Raw genomic sequence first — 16,029 nt, 5'->3', positions numbered from 1 at the left:
GAAGGGGACCTGGGGGACGGCGGAGCGGGGTGCAGAGGCGAGCGGAATAGGTCGTCGGGGCCGGCCGAGGAGCTAGTTGTGGCCGGCGGAGGAGGGGCGTCGAGCGTGGGGGCCGACGAAAGGGGACCTGGGGGACGGCGGAGCGGGGTGCAGAGGCGAGCAGAGCGGATCGTCGGGGCCGGCCGAGGAGCTAGTTGTGGCCGGCGGAGGAGGGGCGTCGGGTGTGGGGGCCGGCGAAAGGGGACCTGGGGGATGGCGGAGCAGGGCGTCGGGGTAGACGGAACAAGGGGCGTCGGGGCCGGCGGAGCTCGAACGGTTGGCCGGCGGCGCCTGCGAGGGGAGGTGGTGAACCCTAGTTCACCATCGCGAGAGGAGACAGGAGCTCGGGTGGGATATTTGGCTGGGTTGCTCCGATGCGGCCGAGGAAAGAAGAAATAGAAGCGAACCGTTCCGTGGCATTTTAGACGTTATATGTGGTTTGGTGGGGGGTATTCCAGTAAATGGGCCGTTTTGGAGCTGCAGCCGGCTGGAAGAAGCACCCGTATACCAGCTTCCGGTCGCTAGTGCATTTCTGAGGAGCGCTTGTAGGATCCACTGCTAGAATTTGGGCCGAAATTTGCTGTTTGTTTGGGCTCCAGCTTCTGTGGCCTGGAAGCTATAGAATCTGCTGTTAGGAGCCCAAACAAACGGACCCTAATAACACCGGTCGTCTTCCTCAGTCGTCGCGCGGCTGACTACTACCTCGTCGTGGTCTCAAACGGCGAGCTCGCGCTCCTCCTCCGCGGCGGCGAGCCGGCGCGCTGCTTCCCCGCTGCCGCACCGTGCTGTCGAGCGCTCCTGGTGAGACGCCACCTGGCGGCTCACAGCACACGGTGCAGGTTCCGGATGGACGGGGCGGAGCACGATGTGACGGTGGCGTACGTGAAGGACGACGACTGGTGGTTCCCCGGCACCCATGGCGGAGTCGCGGGTGCGGGGCGGCCGACGGCGTGTGGACGGAAGAGGAGATGGTCAGCAAGGGTCTCCAGCCCGCCGGTTTATTCCTCCACTTGCACTGCTACCGTCGCTGATTAATTCCGCCGGAGACATACGAAATACTGTTGATTAATCTTCCCTGATTTGACGCAAAAATTAAGCCTCGCTTCCATAGTCTACCGGGTCCTCCACCTGCAGTGCTACTGAACGTGAGGGTGCCAATTTTCGCGCACCCCACACGGCCGGCGAGGCAGCCATGAACTTGGCTCCCCATCGGCCGGCGGCTAGTCAGCGGGTCCTGCAGGTGGAGTTAGTAGGTGTTTGACGGGGAGCCGGGATGGGGGACGGCCGGAGCACTACATTGGGAATTTGGGAGTGGCGGTCGGCAGTCGGGATGAGGAATGACGAGTTGGGAATTTGGGGTCAAGAGGGAAGAAGACAACGCGCCGGAAGAGGGCAACGAACGGTGATTGCCACGTTGCGTGATCACAGAGCCTTCTTATCCAGCGTGGAGTCAAAAATCCCAACGTAGACCGTGCCACGTCAGCATTCCCAAGAGCAATCCTACTTAAGGGCACTGATGACCGGGATTAGAGAGTTGAGGGTGCTAAGTTCAGGTCAGGGTTTGATGCGGTCCACCTTCATGAGAACAAGGTTTAAAATGGATTTTACTCTTAAAAATTATTTGATTATTGAATTTAGTAGCATGTGGCTGAACCGTGCACTACTACGTTTATTTGGTCATTTAGTTATTTGAGCTTTAATTTGTGATAGCCTTTGTCAATACCATGCCACGACATTTTGTGGGGTCATCCGGAGGACGTCGATTTTTATCCCATGGTTTAATGCTTTGGAAATATTTATCTCGTCTTTGATGGCGTGATTTAAGTCGCTAACCGCCGACATGGGTGTTTTATTACCGCCTCATTTAATTGTCCCATACACATATTGCTGATATTTTATTTTGCATCGCCCGGAGTTTAGCCGTTATAAAATACCTTATCATATAATAATCATATTTTTTAGGTGCGACGCCAAAATCGGTGTCGACAAGAAAGCTCAAGAGAACGGTGGAAAATCGGATCTAGGAGCTTACCTGCCCGTTGGGGAAGAAACCCCTTATATAGGGGGTTCCCCCACAGCCCGGAGGGCACCCGGAGGTTTCGGACGAAATCCGGACCAAATACTCGAGCAGGGAAAAACGCTACTGGACTCACCCGGAGGTTATCCCGGAATCAGCCCGGAAGTTCCGGCCTACAAAAGACTACGGAAACACTCACACGAAAACGGCAATAACTTTTGCATACGAATTCCGATTTTGATGAACTTGGACTTGTTTCGAAGAAGACAACGAGCTCTATGATTTAGCATAGAAAACTTGCAAAGATCAACCAAAAGAGCTGATGCAAAATATGCAAAGGTTTGAGCACTCTACGCACGACGAGTTCAAAGCTACCGCCCGAAAGCCCCACTTGATAGAATGGCTATCGAACCTATAAATCGGTCTCCCACCAAACTCCTTGAGACCGGTAAAACTAGGAAACCTAGCTAAGATATACCTTTGCCTTGAGAAGTCCACTTTAGGTTGATGTAGGCGTTCATGCTTGTCTCACGTTGAAATCCTCCACTTCATCACGGTCACTTTGTGAAGATACTCAATTTGCTCCCTCGTACTCCAATGTGGGAAACCTTCATTTTGATCACATCTTCACATGTACATTGCAACCAAATTGATGGCAAGCTTCAATCATTTACTCTCTTCGTATGCTCATCTTGAACTTGCACAATTCAACCTTGATGACCGTCTCCATAAGGACTATAAAAGGTTGTTCCTTCAAATCTCTCCCATATGTATCACCTAGCTCTCAACCAAGTAACATTTACATAGTATGGGTTAGTCCACAAGTTCAATATACAATTGCTTACCATATGCTTCATGCATATAATCCTCGAGGTACTTTTCTTAAACTTGCTCTTCTCAACCTTGATGAATCATCCCCACTTGATGTCATCTCTCATGGGCTATATGAAATCTTCCTTTTTGATCCAAACCCAGGAGTTGCACCTAACCCACATATAGATATACCAAATACATAGTTTATGGGTTAGTTCACAAAGCGCAATTGACAAATGCTTACCATACCAGTAGATCTCATGTCGTACATAATTACGCTTGTGAGTTGATCAATTTGAATCCAATATTTGCACTTCTTCTTGGTCAACCTTTATATTTCCTTATCACTATCTTTATGATATCATGAATATCACTTTAGTCTTCTTCATCTTCTAACACAAAATCTTGAGACACCAAATGGATTCTTCACTCGATTACTTGCTCCCTGACTTGGTTAACCATGACTCAACTCCTGAGCTCAACATAACATTATCATGAAACCATATGTTGAATCCTTATCTTGTAATCATTCTCTCAAGATATTAATCCTTGATGGTAACTTCACTTTCTTCTTCTTGACAATATTTGATTCACTCATTGAAATCCAATAACTTCATGTCTTCAATTCAATATACTTTGCTTACTAGCATTTCTTCGTATAAAGATCAATGCAAACCCATATCCATATGTATTGTCATCGGTTACAAAAACCACACATCCAATTGTCAATAACTCAATGTATATCTTTATCTTCATGACATTTATCATTGAATTAACCAAGTGGTCTTCATTCATTGTCTATGAAACATTCCTTCAAATATATCTCAACTAAAACATTAGTCCATAAAAATTGTCATTAATTATCAAAACCACCCATGGGGCAACGTGCACTTTCAGTTTCAATATCCATGCTGACTTTGCAGAATTAATCTATCCTGCGAGGAAACCTGCGGTTGTGTTTTCTATTCTATGAAGGTGTAATAAATCTGCGTACTGGTATTCCATAAGAAGATTCCAATGTCCACCAATCTGCTTATCTGAAATATAAGAAACAGACCAGCCATAAGCTGGTTTGCCGTACAATGTCCTTAATCAATCTGCTTATGGAGTTGCATGGTTTGCCTGTTTTGATTAAGATCAGGGCCGCCATTGATGCGTACAGGCAAATCAACATTGTGATTCGTAAGAGCTTCATTTAGAAAAGGTCCAAGAGGTCATAAGAATTTGAACTTTTGGATCGAATACCACGTTATGCTTTCATCTGAATATGCATCCATCTTTTGTGTTCCGTGTTCTGCCGTAGTCCAAATTTTCTTCAGATTATGTACTTGCAGTTCATGTTAATCTGCGGGAGTCATTGAACGTGTGTGATAAAAACTGCAGCTTGGAGTTCCAATCTTCCACAAGCATGATCCAGAATTTTTTTCCTATGTTTTTTTATGATTGATCCAAGAACAAGAACATGGTGCATATTTACATTTTTATGTGTTCATGCTCTTCTTGGACGCGACACCTTTTAAAGTAGTCTTGATGACCGTTGTGTATGTCTGGCCTGTGGCAGCGCACGAACATTCTGCTAGTTATTTAAAAAATAAAGATAATCAGAAGTCAGCCCGTCGTTCAAAAGCTAAGACGTCATCACACAAAATTGGGGTTGTCATGGGAGCAGCGAAAAAATGGAAAGATGACCCTCTCGTTGAAATCTGAGTGATTTTTAAAAATAGAAGTCGCAAATAAATACATTCTCAGAAAGGCCACTACGTGGGCGCCTCTCCATGTGACAGGTGGCAAACGTGGGATTGGTAACGTCTTGTGCGGATTGGTGATGTCTTGTGCGAGCCTCCCCAGTCCCCACACGCACAATCTCAGGACATATATTTAATAAACTAAAACTAAAATACAAAACATATTAACTTCCTCCTGTCTCCTGACAAATTATTTTCCGTCCCTTCCTTTCGAGCGAACGGCAGCTGGCAAACCCTAGAGCGCAGCCACCCAACGTCGCCACCACCTCCACTCACCATCGCACTACCTCTTCCTTCGCAGTCACCTCCGCCGTCAGTCGTCTGCCTGCTCAGCCACAGTTAGTTCGGCTACACCTTCGCCGCCACCGATCGTAGCTCCAGGGACCTCGCCGCCGTGAAACGCATCAAAAAGGCCAAGCTGCGTTGCTCCACTGCTGCTGCTTCTTCTCATCTCTTCTGGAGTTAGTGGATATTGGCTTCCGTTTCATTACATTCCCCTTTTCCATCCAAGATGAGTTTTCTTTTTCCTCGTCGTTTCGTTCAAAGCTCCCCCTCTTGAGTTCCCAAAACAAGCTTTTGTTTTTCGTTTGTGGTGAAACAATGTGTGCCATGAAGGGAATTTTGAAGTCAGAGATTCAGGCTCAGAGTATTTTTTAATGAATCAGAATCGCTGCATACAATCATGGGCGAAGGACAAAAAAATGTTTACGTAGGGCGATTCATATAACAGACATATAACATTTAATATTTATATTTTATAATTGCAAACTGTATTTTAATGTGTTTGTTTGTATTTTTTAATAATTCTTATAACATTTTATTTTTAACATTCAATATTTCAATAAATTTCATGCAGAAACAATGTCGCATTGTATACATGTATAAACTATCAAGTCTGTAATAATCTTAATGCCATGTATTTTTCTAATGATCCAATGTTTCAAGTAAGGATAAACACATGGAGGTGAATTGTCAAGTTAGGTCTTTACAAAAGTAAACATATAGTTATATTTTTCTCCAGAAAAATCTACATACATACATACTTAACAAAATAGATATTTATGTTTGTTACACCTAAGTCGCATGATTTGTTAGAGATAAGTTGATTGTTCAGCCGTTGGATCTAAATTGTGCTTTAAAATTCGCAATGAAATGGACACACTCATAGATATTCGGCATAATAAACATGGCAAATTTCAAGAAACCACGGTTTTTGGGTGTCTCAGTAGCTCCTAGTTTTTGCTAATTTGCAAACAGAATCACACATTTTCGGTCAGACTATCAAGTAGCCACAAATGTTTTACATCATATAAATTATTAAATTAACTTTTCTCAGTTAGGCCTAGGGTGGGAGCTCTCAGCTCATTTATCTCTCACTTTTTCTTTGTTTTGATTTTGTTTTTTAGAACAACGATCTGATTTTATTTATTCAACGAAAAAATGCAAGTGATCGAAAAATTAAGACGACAACAAAGATTGCTGATAAACCGAAAGTTACATCAAAAATCTTTGAAACCAAGTTCTCTAGCTGCGCCGATCGCATCTTGATATTTCTCCAAATCTCTAGTGACGAAACAGTAGAAGACCAAATCTGCATAACCTGGACTAACCTTGTAGGTTTTACTGAGCCGCATGAGCCGCCAACCCTAGCGGATGAGAACTTAAGATCGTTGAACGCGCGATGGCCGGGGACACACCCCTCTCAAAACAGGTTGTCGAACCATTGAATTATAGCCGAACCGATGGAAAAGATGATCAAAATCAAGAATTTATGAGCCGTGAGATCCACAAATTTCATGGAATGAATCATAATAGCCACGGCAGAGCAGGGATGGAACTGATAGACAATTAATTCAAACATTGTCGCTCCATCCTGAAGCTGCCGCCGAAAAAACACACAGAAACCTTACGAAAGAAGGAACGTACGGAGATGATGTGAGACGTTGATTCGTGGTTCACTCGCCTCCTGGTCGCAAACAGAATTGTTTTTCTCCGGCGGCTAGGGTTTCCGCTGAGAAAAACATCTCGCTGCCGAGCGCCCCGACGGCCCAACCCCCGTCGCTCGTCTTCCTCCACGAGCGAGCGCCGCCACCCCCTCCCTCCCCGTCCCGCTGCCGAGCGCCCCAGCCCCCACGCTCCGTCGCTCGTCTTCCTCCTCGTGCGAGCGCCTCCACCGCAGGTATCTATGTCCCCTTCAATTCTCTCGTTCCCGACCGTTTCTCCTCCCATCACCCCACGAACAGATCCCGCCCTTTAGGTTGCCGTTGCATCTCCTTAATCTTCCCCAATTCGTAACTGAGCCAAAAATCAAGGTAGGGCGGACCTTGCCCTACCGGGTCCTCCGCCCTTGCATACAACCATTTTTTTGTCAAGTGCTGTTGCACTTGATTGAAGATATGAGTTGAGAGCATCAGGTCATTTGAAAAACCCACCAGCAATCACGTCATCCCATCAAAATATCACAGCTGACAGGCACCTGCATGCCTAGAAAAAGTAGGAAAGACAAACAAATCACCTGCATCCCATCAATACCTGCATGCCAATTGCAACCCACTGACAAACAAGTCACCTGCATCTCATCTCTCCGGTTACTGGCGAAGGGACCAAGAAGATGGATCGGCCCTAGTGGATTTGGATGGATTGGCCCTACTGTTTCAAGAAATGGAATGCTTGGCGTTGGCAATGATCTGGTGGAGGTGCAAGAAAGGGATTATGTACTACATCCATTTCGGTATACAAGGACCATCTCCAAAATCGCTGTAAAAAAAGGCCTAGTGAAGTGTTGGACCAAGCATTAAGTCTCATGTATTAACTACTCCTCTCCTTCATGCATTGGCTAGTAAAAAACTTAGTAGAACATGCATTTGGATGGTCTGAGATGAGAGTTGGTGGGAGGAGAGAATTTCCTTGTATATTGAAATTTCAGAATTTTAGAGAAGGGCCTTGTATTATACCGAAAGGGAGTTCGTAACATTTTAACCTTAGACCAATCCATCATTGAAAGAAGCCAGCAGAGGGATATTTTTTTTGGCAGAAAAGCAATTGTGAAAAAGTAGTGTGTTGTTAAACTGTGCAAGTTTGTAGGCAGAAGTGTCCAAGTCCTTCTAGACCAAGATTTTGCAAAATGCATTGACATCCCCGATATCTGGGCTTAATTATACATATTTCTATCTGAAATATATTAATTCCCACAAGATTGAAGTACTTTTCTGCCATTCGATACGATAAAACATAGTTTCTCCTATTCAAGTACTCTTTTGCACAACAGATTTACTTGCTACCTTGTCTATTAATGCTACTGTATGATCTGTTTGGAGGAACACTAAGCTTTAATTTGGGTCATCAATTTGCTTTTAACTTCTTTCTTTTCTGAAGAGATGTCATGGCATTGCTTCTTGACAGCATCAACATAGATGTATGTTTACACTCCAAAGCAACTTCTAAAAAAATGCTCCAAGTTGGTAGCTGAGAAGTTTGGTAGGTTGATTTGGGTAATCCATCCTGAACTTGAGAAAGCATCTCGTGCAGCTGCAAAAACATTCCAAGTTAAGCAACCTATGAATTAGTGGGTGGGAACTGGGAACAAGCTAATGCAAAAATGCTCCAAATTGTGCCGCCGCAAAAATGCTCCGAGTTGTTAAGTGACCGGTCAGATTTGTTTGTGTTTCTTCAGTTACCATGTGCAGTTAATGAGGCTTCAATTATATGTTCTAGTTACCTTCTGTTGTGCAAATCATAACATTGCTTGCTGATATTGGTTGGTTACCTTCCGTTATTTTGGCCTTTTTTTTGTAAAGAATGCACGTGTAACTTGTCTTTGTGTATGGTGTGCTTGTGATTGCTGATGTTACATTTTTCTTTGTAGCCTCTTCTAGTTTCAGTTACCATATAAAGCATGCATGTTGCAGGTTTAAACCCATGTTTTGACAATGGTCGTGCTTGTATATGCTTCTTTAGGTGAAATCCGTTGGCAGCTTGGCTTCGGCAGCTTCGGCCATCATCAGCGGCTCGGTTTTGTCAGCTTCCGCCATCGCTTCCGGCGGCTCGGCTTTGTCAAAGGTGAGCATTCTTGTGTTTTATTGTGCTTGATACATGTGTCTGTGAGGAATGATACCTTGCTTTTGTTTGAGGAATGATTCTGTACATATATCTGTAAATGCTACTCACCTACTGTTCCTAACAAAGAAAAAACTCATCTTATAATTCCTCTTCCTTGATTTGATTCTCGATCAGTTGGAGATTTCTTGGATCTTGCTTGGTCATTGGTGGTGAACTAGCATAGCTTAGCTAGACTGCTACTGCTAGAATATGCTTACTAATTAATCATTGGTGCTGGTATCTTGTGTATGCCTGTGCTTTTGTAACCTGTGGTGGTATCTGGAGTGGAGTCAAATGCCGAACAGATCGCTAACTCCAGACTGTGTAGAATCAAGGAGTCAGGAGCAGAGTTGCAGCTTTCTATGAGTGGAGGGAAAACGAACAGGCTCACTATCTACAAAATCTCATTTTCGGAATCCATAGAATGCCCCCAGCCAACCAACCCTGACCATGTTTTGCTCTCCCCGTCCTTGTATCCTGGTGGCGCTCCCCTCCCTCATTGATGGCAGCATGACCCTGTACTGACTTCACCCTGTTCCAACGTCATGCTTCCACCCAAGCTGCCGCCACAGCTGTAGCTTAGTGTCATCGCCAGCGCCTCATGCCTCTCACACCCTTCGCCACCATCATCGCCCCCAACCTATCTCATCACGGGATCGCGTCCCTGCTGTCTCTGCTCCGTCCTCAATATTCGACATTGGTTTTTGTGGTATGAGCTTTTAATCATCCAATGATTACTTAAAAAAAAACTGATTAACGTAAACAAAGTTTGGGTGTGCCTGTGCCCACCCGGCACACCATCTAGATCCGCCCGTGGGATGCGGTTGTGCATGTCTGATGGCATAGTGGAACTTGAGCTGGGGGGCTTGTCGTTTAACTGAACCCATGGTAGCGTCTTGAGGGTCAACTTGGGCTGGGGTAAATGTACTGATTTTTTAGTCACTTTCTTGTCTCCAATAGGTCAGGTCGGAATGGTACAATCCTTTATCCTTAATTTATTGTGAATCCTACACCTTCTTTTTTTCAAATCACCAATCTTATGCAAATTGTATTATACTCTTTATTCTGAAGTTACTGTTGTATCAGTTAAGTGGCCACATACCTTGCTGACAAAAGCTCTCAAGTTCCTGTATATTGAATCAAGTGATGTCATTATATTTTTTTCTTTAGTATAGTTTATATATCCTAGCTGCTTATGTTGTGTTGTTGTGATAGTCCACTTTACTGTTTTTTCTATGTACAATAATTATCACAATGGTTATAGCAAAAATATTCCACCTTAATCCATTTCTAGTGAATTTGTGCTGCATTTCTTGGCAGAACTTATGTTTGCGTGCTTTGTTAACTGCATTGCTTCGTGCAGAAAATATGTGCTGTTGGTAAAGGCATCTTCTAATTAATTAATTTACCATTCTTTAAATTTTAGAGACTTCAACAGTTATGTGTAGATGCACAGTTCTTTTCTTTCTCTTGTGCACTCATTTTGAATACGTCATTCTTGTTGGAATGCATTTTTTCTTCTTATTTTCATTCTCTTTTCCTAATTTTCTTTACCCCCCGCACACTGATTTATGGATCTTGAATGCTCATGCTTGTATCCAGTGCAAAACTGGAAAGCTTGTATGTACTTTGTTTTTTGACTGATGAAATGGCTGTAGCATTTGATGCTTAATTTTAGTAGTATATCTAGATGACTGGTATAATTTTTCTAATCAAGAAATGGGAATTGCACGGTTAATGAAAATATGAAAGCATATTACTGAAAAATTTAAAGTATAACTGAACTTGCAAGAAGGTAGACATGATTCAGAGGTATTAAGGGGTTCCAACTGCTGAAATCACTGATAAAGTCCGGCATTGTTCTTTTTCCTATTTTTTGTGTACATAACAGAATGTGGACTTCAGATTCAAACCATTTCTTGGTTTAATTCCCTTGGCAAGCTGCCATCTTCCTTTTCCTTTTACTTCGTCACATTGACCTTGAATAAAATAATTTATTCAAACTATCAAAATCTCGTCCGAAAAGAGGTCCTTTCACTGAGAAACATAACAAAAAAAAAGTAGAGAGGCACCTTTAAATGGAAATCCATCGAACTACTGAATTGTCGCTAGCCTCTGGTTAGTTGCAGGATTTAGCAGGAATCCTGGAAGACGGTGATGGACAGTGCTTCCTCATCACTCGAGAACATATTTCATGACATGTTTGTGTTTAACTATTCCTTTTAAGCCAAAATAGATTATACAATGTATGCATTTTATTTTGGGTGGTAACAGCCTTTCATGTCATTACTAATGCTAAAGCAATATTGTCACCTTAGATGTGTCTCTTGAGTGAGGCAAGACGTTCATATAGTTCTTTCGCTCTTTTTTATGTAGCAAAAGGTGCCTTTTGTTATTTTATTCTCAAATTAGTTCTCAAATTTAACAATTATTCCTTATTTATTTTATGCAGTTTGACGAGTCAATTGATTTGGTGTACTGATTTTTAAGTAGTTTATACCAGCTCCTGAATGTATTTTGTACCTTCAGGTTGTTCACTGGAGATGGTATTGCAATAAGGTGCAACATCCTCCATATTGTTAATGAGAAAAAAAATGGAGAGAAAGAAACCTAGTTTCTTGTTACTGGTATTCTTTACATGAAAGCGGTCAGGAGTTTGGATATTGGACTTTTACTTGTTATCATGGAATGCAACAAAGATGAAGCTCTTAGAGCAAAAGCTCTGGCTGAAAAAAAAATGTTGGAGAAGGATTTTCTCGGGGCAAGAAAAATGATTCACAAGGCACAGAAACTTTCCTCGGAGGTTAACAACATTTCGCAAATGTTAACTGTCTGTGATGTTCATTGTGCTGCTGGGACGAAGGTTAATGGAGAGATTGACTGGTATGGAGTACTTCAGGTACCAGCTTTCACAAATGATGACACACTGATAAAGAGACAATACCGTAAGCTTGCCCTTTTGCTACATCCTGATAAGAACAAGTTCGCAGGTGCAGAGGCAGCATTTAAATTAGTGGGACAAGCAAACATGACGCTTACAGACAGCTCAAAACGTTCTGCCTTTGACATGAAAAGGAGAGCCTCGGCAAGACCATCCTCTTACCAGCAGCCAAGGAGACCTGCTCCTGTTAGGCCAGTGAATCTTCATCAGGCCTCAAATTCTGCAGGGTCACAAACGTTTTGGACCATCTGTTCGAATTGTGCCATGAGATATCAGTACTACACTTCAATGTTGAAGAAAGCTATCCGCTGTCAGAATTGTTTGAAGCCCTTTATTGCACATGAGTTAAATGAGCAAACTGTTCCTTCTGGGGCAAATCAGCAGTCTGCCGGAATGTACATGAATGCAGGAGCACCACATAATTTTCCAGGTCCGCAGACAAATGTCCCAGGTCAGCAGGCTTGGAACCACGCCACTCCAGGGGTTCATGCAAATTATGGATGTTGTGATGCAGATGTAAAACCAAAGAGGGGTGCAGATGGTACTACAGCTAGTGCTGCAGGTGGGCGAAAAGCGAAAACAGAATTTGCTCGGACTGCAAAACCTTCGTCAACTGCAGGGTTAAAAAGGGGCAGGAAATCCGTGGTTGAATCTAGTGAGTCTAGTGATTCAGAGACCAGCACTGATATTGAAGAAGAGATCACAGTAGATGGCAGTGCTGCAATTAATGGAAGGCCAAGTCAACACAGCCGCAGGTCAAGCAGGCAGAAGCAAGAAGTTAAGTATAAAGAAGAAACTGATGATGAGGATGTTGATGATGGCAATGATAATATTGGGATTTTTTCGTTCAAAAGGTTAAGGAAAGGTGGTATATTGCATAGTGATGATCAAAGCAATGAAAGAAAGTTGAATGAAGAGAAAACTGGGCATAATGGTTTTGCGAATGGTCTTAGTCGTGAGAAAGAAAAAATATTCAATTCTGTCGGCAACAATGGTGATGATGCTTCATATGGGGACACAATTATCTGCGCGGATTCTGAATTTTTTGACTTCGACCAACTTCGAGACGAAAAACAATTTAGAGCCAACCAGATCTGGGCTGTCTATGATAGTCAAGGCTGTATGCCAAGGTTTTATGCTCGGATTACGAAGGTCAGCATGACCCCGAAGTTTATGGTACATTTTGTATGGCTGGAATTTGATCCCACAAATAAAGCAGAGGTGGCATGGTCTCGCGGGCATCTACCTGTAGCTTGTGGGCATTTCAAGGTTGGAAGTTCTGGAAGAGCTAAAGAAACTAATATGTTCTGCCAAACTATTGCCTGTGTGAAAGGCAAGACAAAAGTCACGTATGAAATATATCCTAGGAAAGGTGAAATTTGGGCCCTTTTCAAGGGATGGGACATTGGTTGGAGTTCAGATGCTCACAAGCACACAGACTTTGAGTACGAAGTTGTTCAAGTTGTCTCCGATTTCACAACAAGCACAAGTATCATCGTCATGCCACTTGTAAAAATAAAAGGCTTCACTAGCTTGTTTATTCAGTCTAAAGAGGCAACTCCCTATGTGATACCTCAGGATAACATACTAAGGTTTTCGCATTGTGTACCTCATCATTCGATGTGTGGGACTGAAAGAGAAGGCATTCCTGAAGGTGCTCTTGAACTTGATCCTGCAGCGCTTCCCCTTAACTTGGATGAGGCTTTTGCTTCTGTTGTCCTGGAAAGCAGTTCAGTAAAAGGCCAGGAGTTTGATACCAAATATGCTGGTTCATCCAGGGGAAATAATTCTTGCCAGGGATCCATGAGCGTTGGGGAGAGGCGACAAGCTACATTCTTGCATGCAGGGATCTTTACAAAGACACTAAAGGAAGAGAAAGGAGAGCAGAATACTCAATCTCCTGTAGAAGGCACAGGTGTTGATGAAGAATTTGAAGATATTGCACAAGCAGAATTTGAATGTCCTGAGCCAGAGTTCTATGAATTTTCCGAAATAAGGTGTCTTGAGAAGTTTGAGGCTGGGCAGGTCTGGGCTCTCTATAGTGATATGGATACGTTCCCCAATTACTATGCCTACATAAAGAAAGTTGATCTCAAGAATAATAAAGTACAAGCAATTTTTCTTGATGTTTGTCCTCGGGGAGAGGAGGAGAAAAGATTGGTAAAAGAAGATCGGACTGTTGGGTGTGGAATCTTTAAGGTTTCCGGCGGCCATTGTATGACTTACACTGGTACAGAATCATTTTCTCATCTTGTATATACCAGACCAACTGGTAGAAAAAATGAATTTGAAATAATCCCTCGCCTTCGTGAGATCTGGGCAGTTTACAAGAACTGGAGGGCTGGATGGACTGCAGAAGATTTCAAAAATTGCAGCTATGAATTGGTTGAGATATTTGGCCATACTGATTCGTCAATACAAGTTCAGCTTTTGAGAAAGGTGGATGGTTATATGGCAGTATTTAAAAGAGAGGAAGCTGTGGAAACAATAAGTAAGGATGAATACCCAAAGTTCTCTCACCAGATCCCTTGCTTCCATCTGACAAATGAAAAAGGAGGCAAGCTTCGAGGCTATTTGGAGCTTGATCCTTATTCAGTGCCAAAGGAGTTTCTTTCCACCGAGTCATAATGAGATAGCTAAATGTTTATGGGAATCTCTTAGGGGCCTTCATGGGAGGAAATTGCAATGACTAAAGTTTGGAAGTTGGGCAGTCCGGATTTCAAACGAACTGCCTTTGTTTTGGCTGTTTTGAATTCATATCATGAAGTCATAGAATTGTCAGACACGGGGTCTTTTTGCAAGGCGGCTATCCATTATGTCCTGCAGCGGCTGTCCCTAGTCAATTAGCAACTTAACATTTTGCTTTATCTAGTGTTGTTCTAGGAGTGTTCTAGACCCATGACTGAACTGTGTCCGTCCGGTTTCTACTAGTGTACTCGGATCTGAGTTAGCTCATGTTGCCACCACGGCACCACCCATTCTGTTCTTGCTGTTTCTTTCTGTGGTGATTTCTTTCCAGCCATGTCATATCATATAGCATTTCATTCCTCCGTCGGTTGGAACAGTGGTTTCGGCCCTTAGATTCTTGATGGTGCATGTCCCGCTAGTAAAGGCGATTCAGGTTAGTGTCAGTTCCAGTTACTACATTTGCCTTTATATACACATGCTGAGTGTTTGCTTCAGATCAGTGACAGTGTTGCTGGCGCATGGCCCGCCGCTCCTAAGCACCCTCGTGTTGTTATCGTTCAGGTCGAGTAGTATGCGTTTGTTTTTTTTCCTGTTGTGAACAACACAAAGCTTTCTATTATTAGAAAATGTCTTCATTACGAATTTTCAATGATGAAACTTCTATTTCACAATAATCTTATACTACCAGACAATAATCTTAGACTACTAGTCTAGTAATTAGTCTAGTTTGGTACCCCTTGATCCTAAATTCTTGACTCAAATTTGCCCAAATATGGTTGTATCTATTTTTAAAAAGCGTCTAGATACATGTAATATTTCGACAACAGTTTAGGATCCGAGAGAGTACAAATTTCTGTGCTAGCCTTGTATATTTAGAAGGTGCTATTTTGGTTTGTTGCTAAATGCGTTGTATGTTAGGCGTTATCATACCATTAAATATATACTCAAATACCGTTCTTTCCCAGGTAATAAATCCACTGGATTTTCAAGTTTTCTTTCACCGGTACATGATCTGCAAGATGCCCTTTAGTAGTTGGTTGCAAAGCTGGAACAGTTCTATTTCTATAGGAATGTAATGGAACAGAACTTTTCTAGTGTTATATATATAACCTCGCACCCGATCCAATCCCTCCTCCTCACCGAGCCGCCGCCGCCACCCAACCCTCCTCCTCAACGAGCCGCCGGCCCTATGCCCCTCCCCACGGCGGCGGCGGCTCTCGCCGACTCTCCCTCCTCCACACCTTGCCGCCGCCCCTCTGTCCCTCTCCCCATCCGCATTCTTCGTGCGCCCACAGCCGAGACGTCATGGAGGCTCGGCCTCCTCTCCCACTCCACACCTCGATGGGTGCCGTGATTCGCACCGAGGGGTGCCTCCGCCGCCGCCACCTCCTCCGGCGAGCACGGCCCCTCAAATGCGGGAGCGAGCGTGCGCGGCGGAGACAAGCACGGCGCGGGCACTGGCGGGAGTCGACGACGGAACCGCGGCGACGTGTGGTAGCCCGAGGAGGCGCACGATGGGAGCAGCGGCGCGAGATCACAATTTGGCTGGGTTTGACGTACTCGGGAGGGACGAGGCGGCGGCAGCGTCGAACCCTAACTTCTTCCCCGGCGGCATGGGCGTGGGCGTGCCCAGAATAGCTCACCTCTGACGACTTCCACGGCCACGTCGTAGTCCGCCACACCGCTGC

At 43.9% G+C, this 16,029-nt stretch overlaps 1 protein-coding gene across 4 annotated transcripts; it reads left to right on the top strand.

Annotated features, from left to right (window-relative positions):
- Positions 1–6,593: 6,593 nt before the first annotated feature.
- Positions 6,594–14,680, top strand: LOC100822308. Of its 4 annotated transcripts, none has more exons than XM_014896871.2 (3): positions 6,594–7,419; positions 8,572–8,673; positions 11,242–14,680. In XM_014896871.2, exon 3 carries the CDS (start codon positions 11,351–11,353, stop codon positions 14,279–14,281), a length of 2,931 nt encoding a protein of 976 aa, XP_014752357.1. In that variant the 5' UTR covers positions 6,594–7,419; positions 8,572–8,673; positions 11,242–11,350; the 3' UTR covers positions 14,282–14,680. The 4 variants fall into 4 exon arrangements, with proteins under 4 accessions (XP_014752357.1, XP_024312517.1, XP_003563108.2 ...); XM_024456749.1 differs by having other exon boundaries at positions 11,165–14,680; XM_003563060.4 differs by having other exon boundaries at positions 6,732–6,793.
- The last annotated feature ends 1,349 nt before the right edge of the window (positions 14,681–16,029 follow it).

The sequence above is a fragment of the Brachypodium distachyon genome, chromosome 1 (genome assembly GCF_000005505.3).
Source record: "Brachypodium distachyon strain Bd21 chromosome 1, Brachypodium_distachyon_v3.0, whole genome shotgun sequence".
Lineage (NCBI taxonomy): Eukaryota > Viridiplantae > Streptophyta > Magnoliopsida > Poales > Poaceae > Brachypodium > Brachypodium distachyon.
This window is presented reverse-complemented; position numbering and strand designations above follow the sequence as displayed.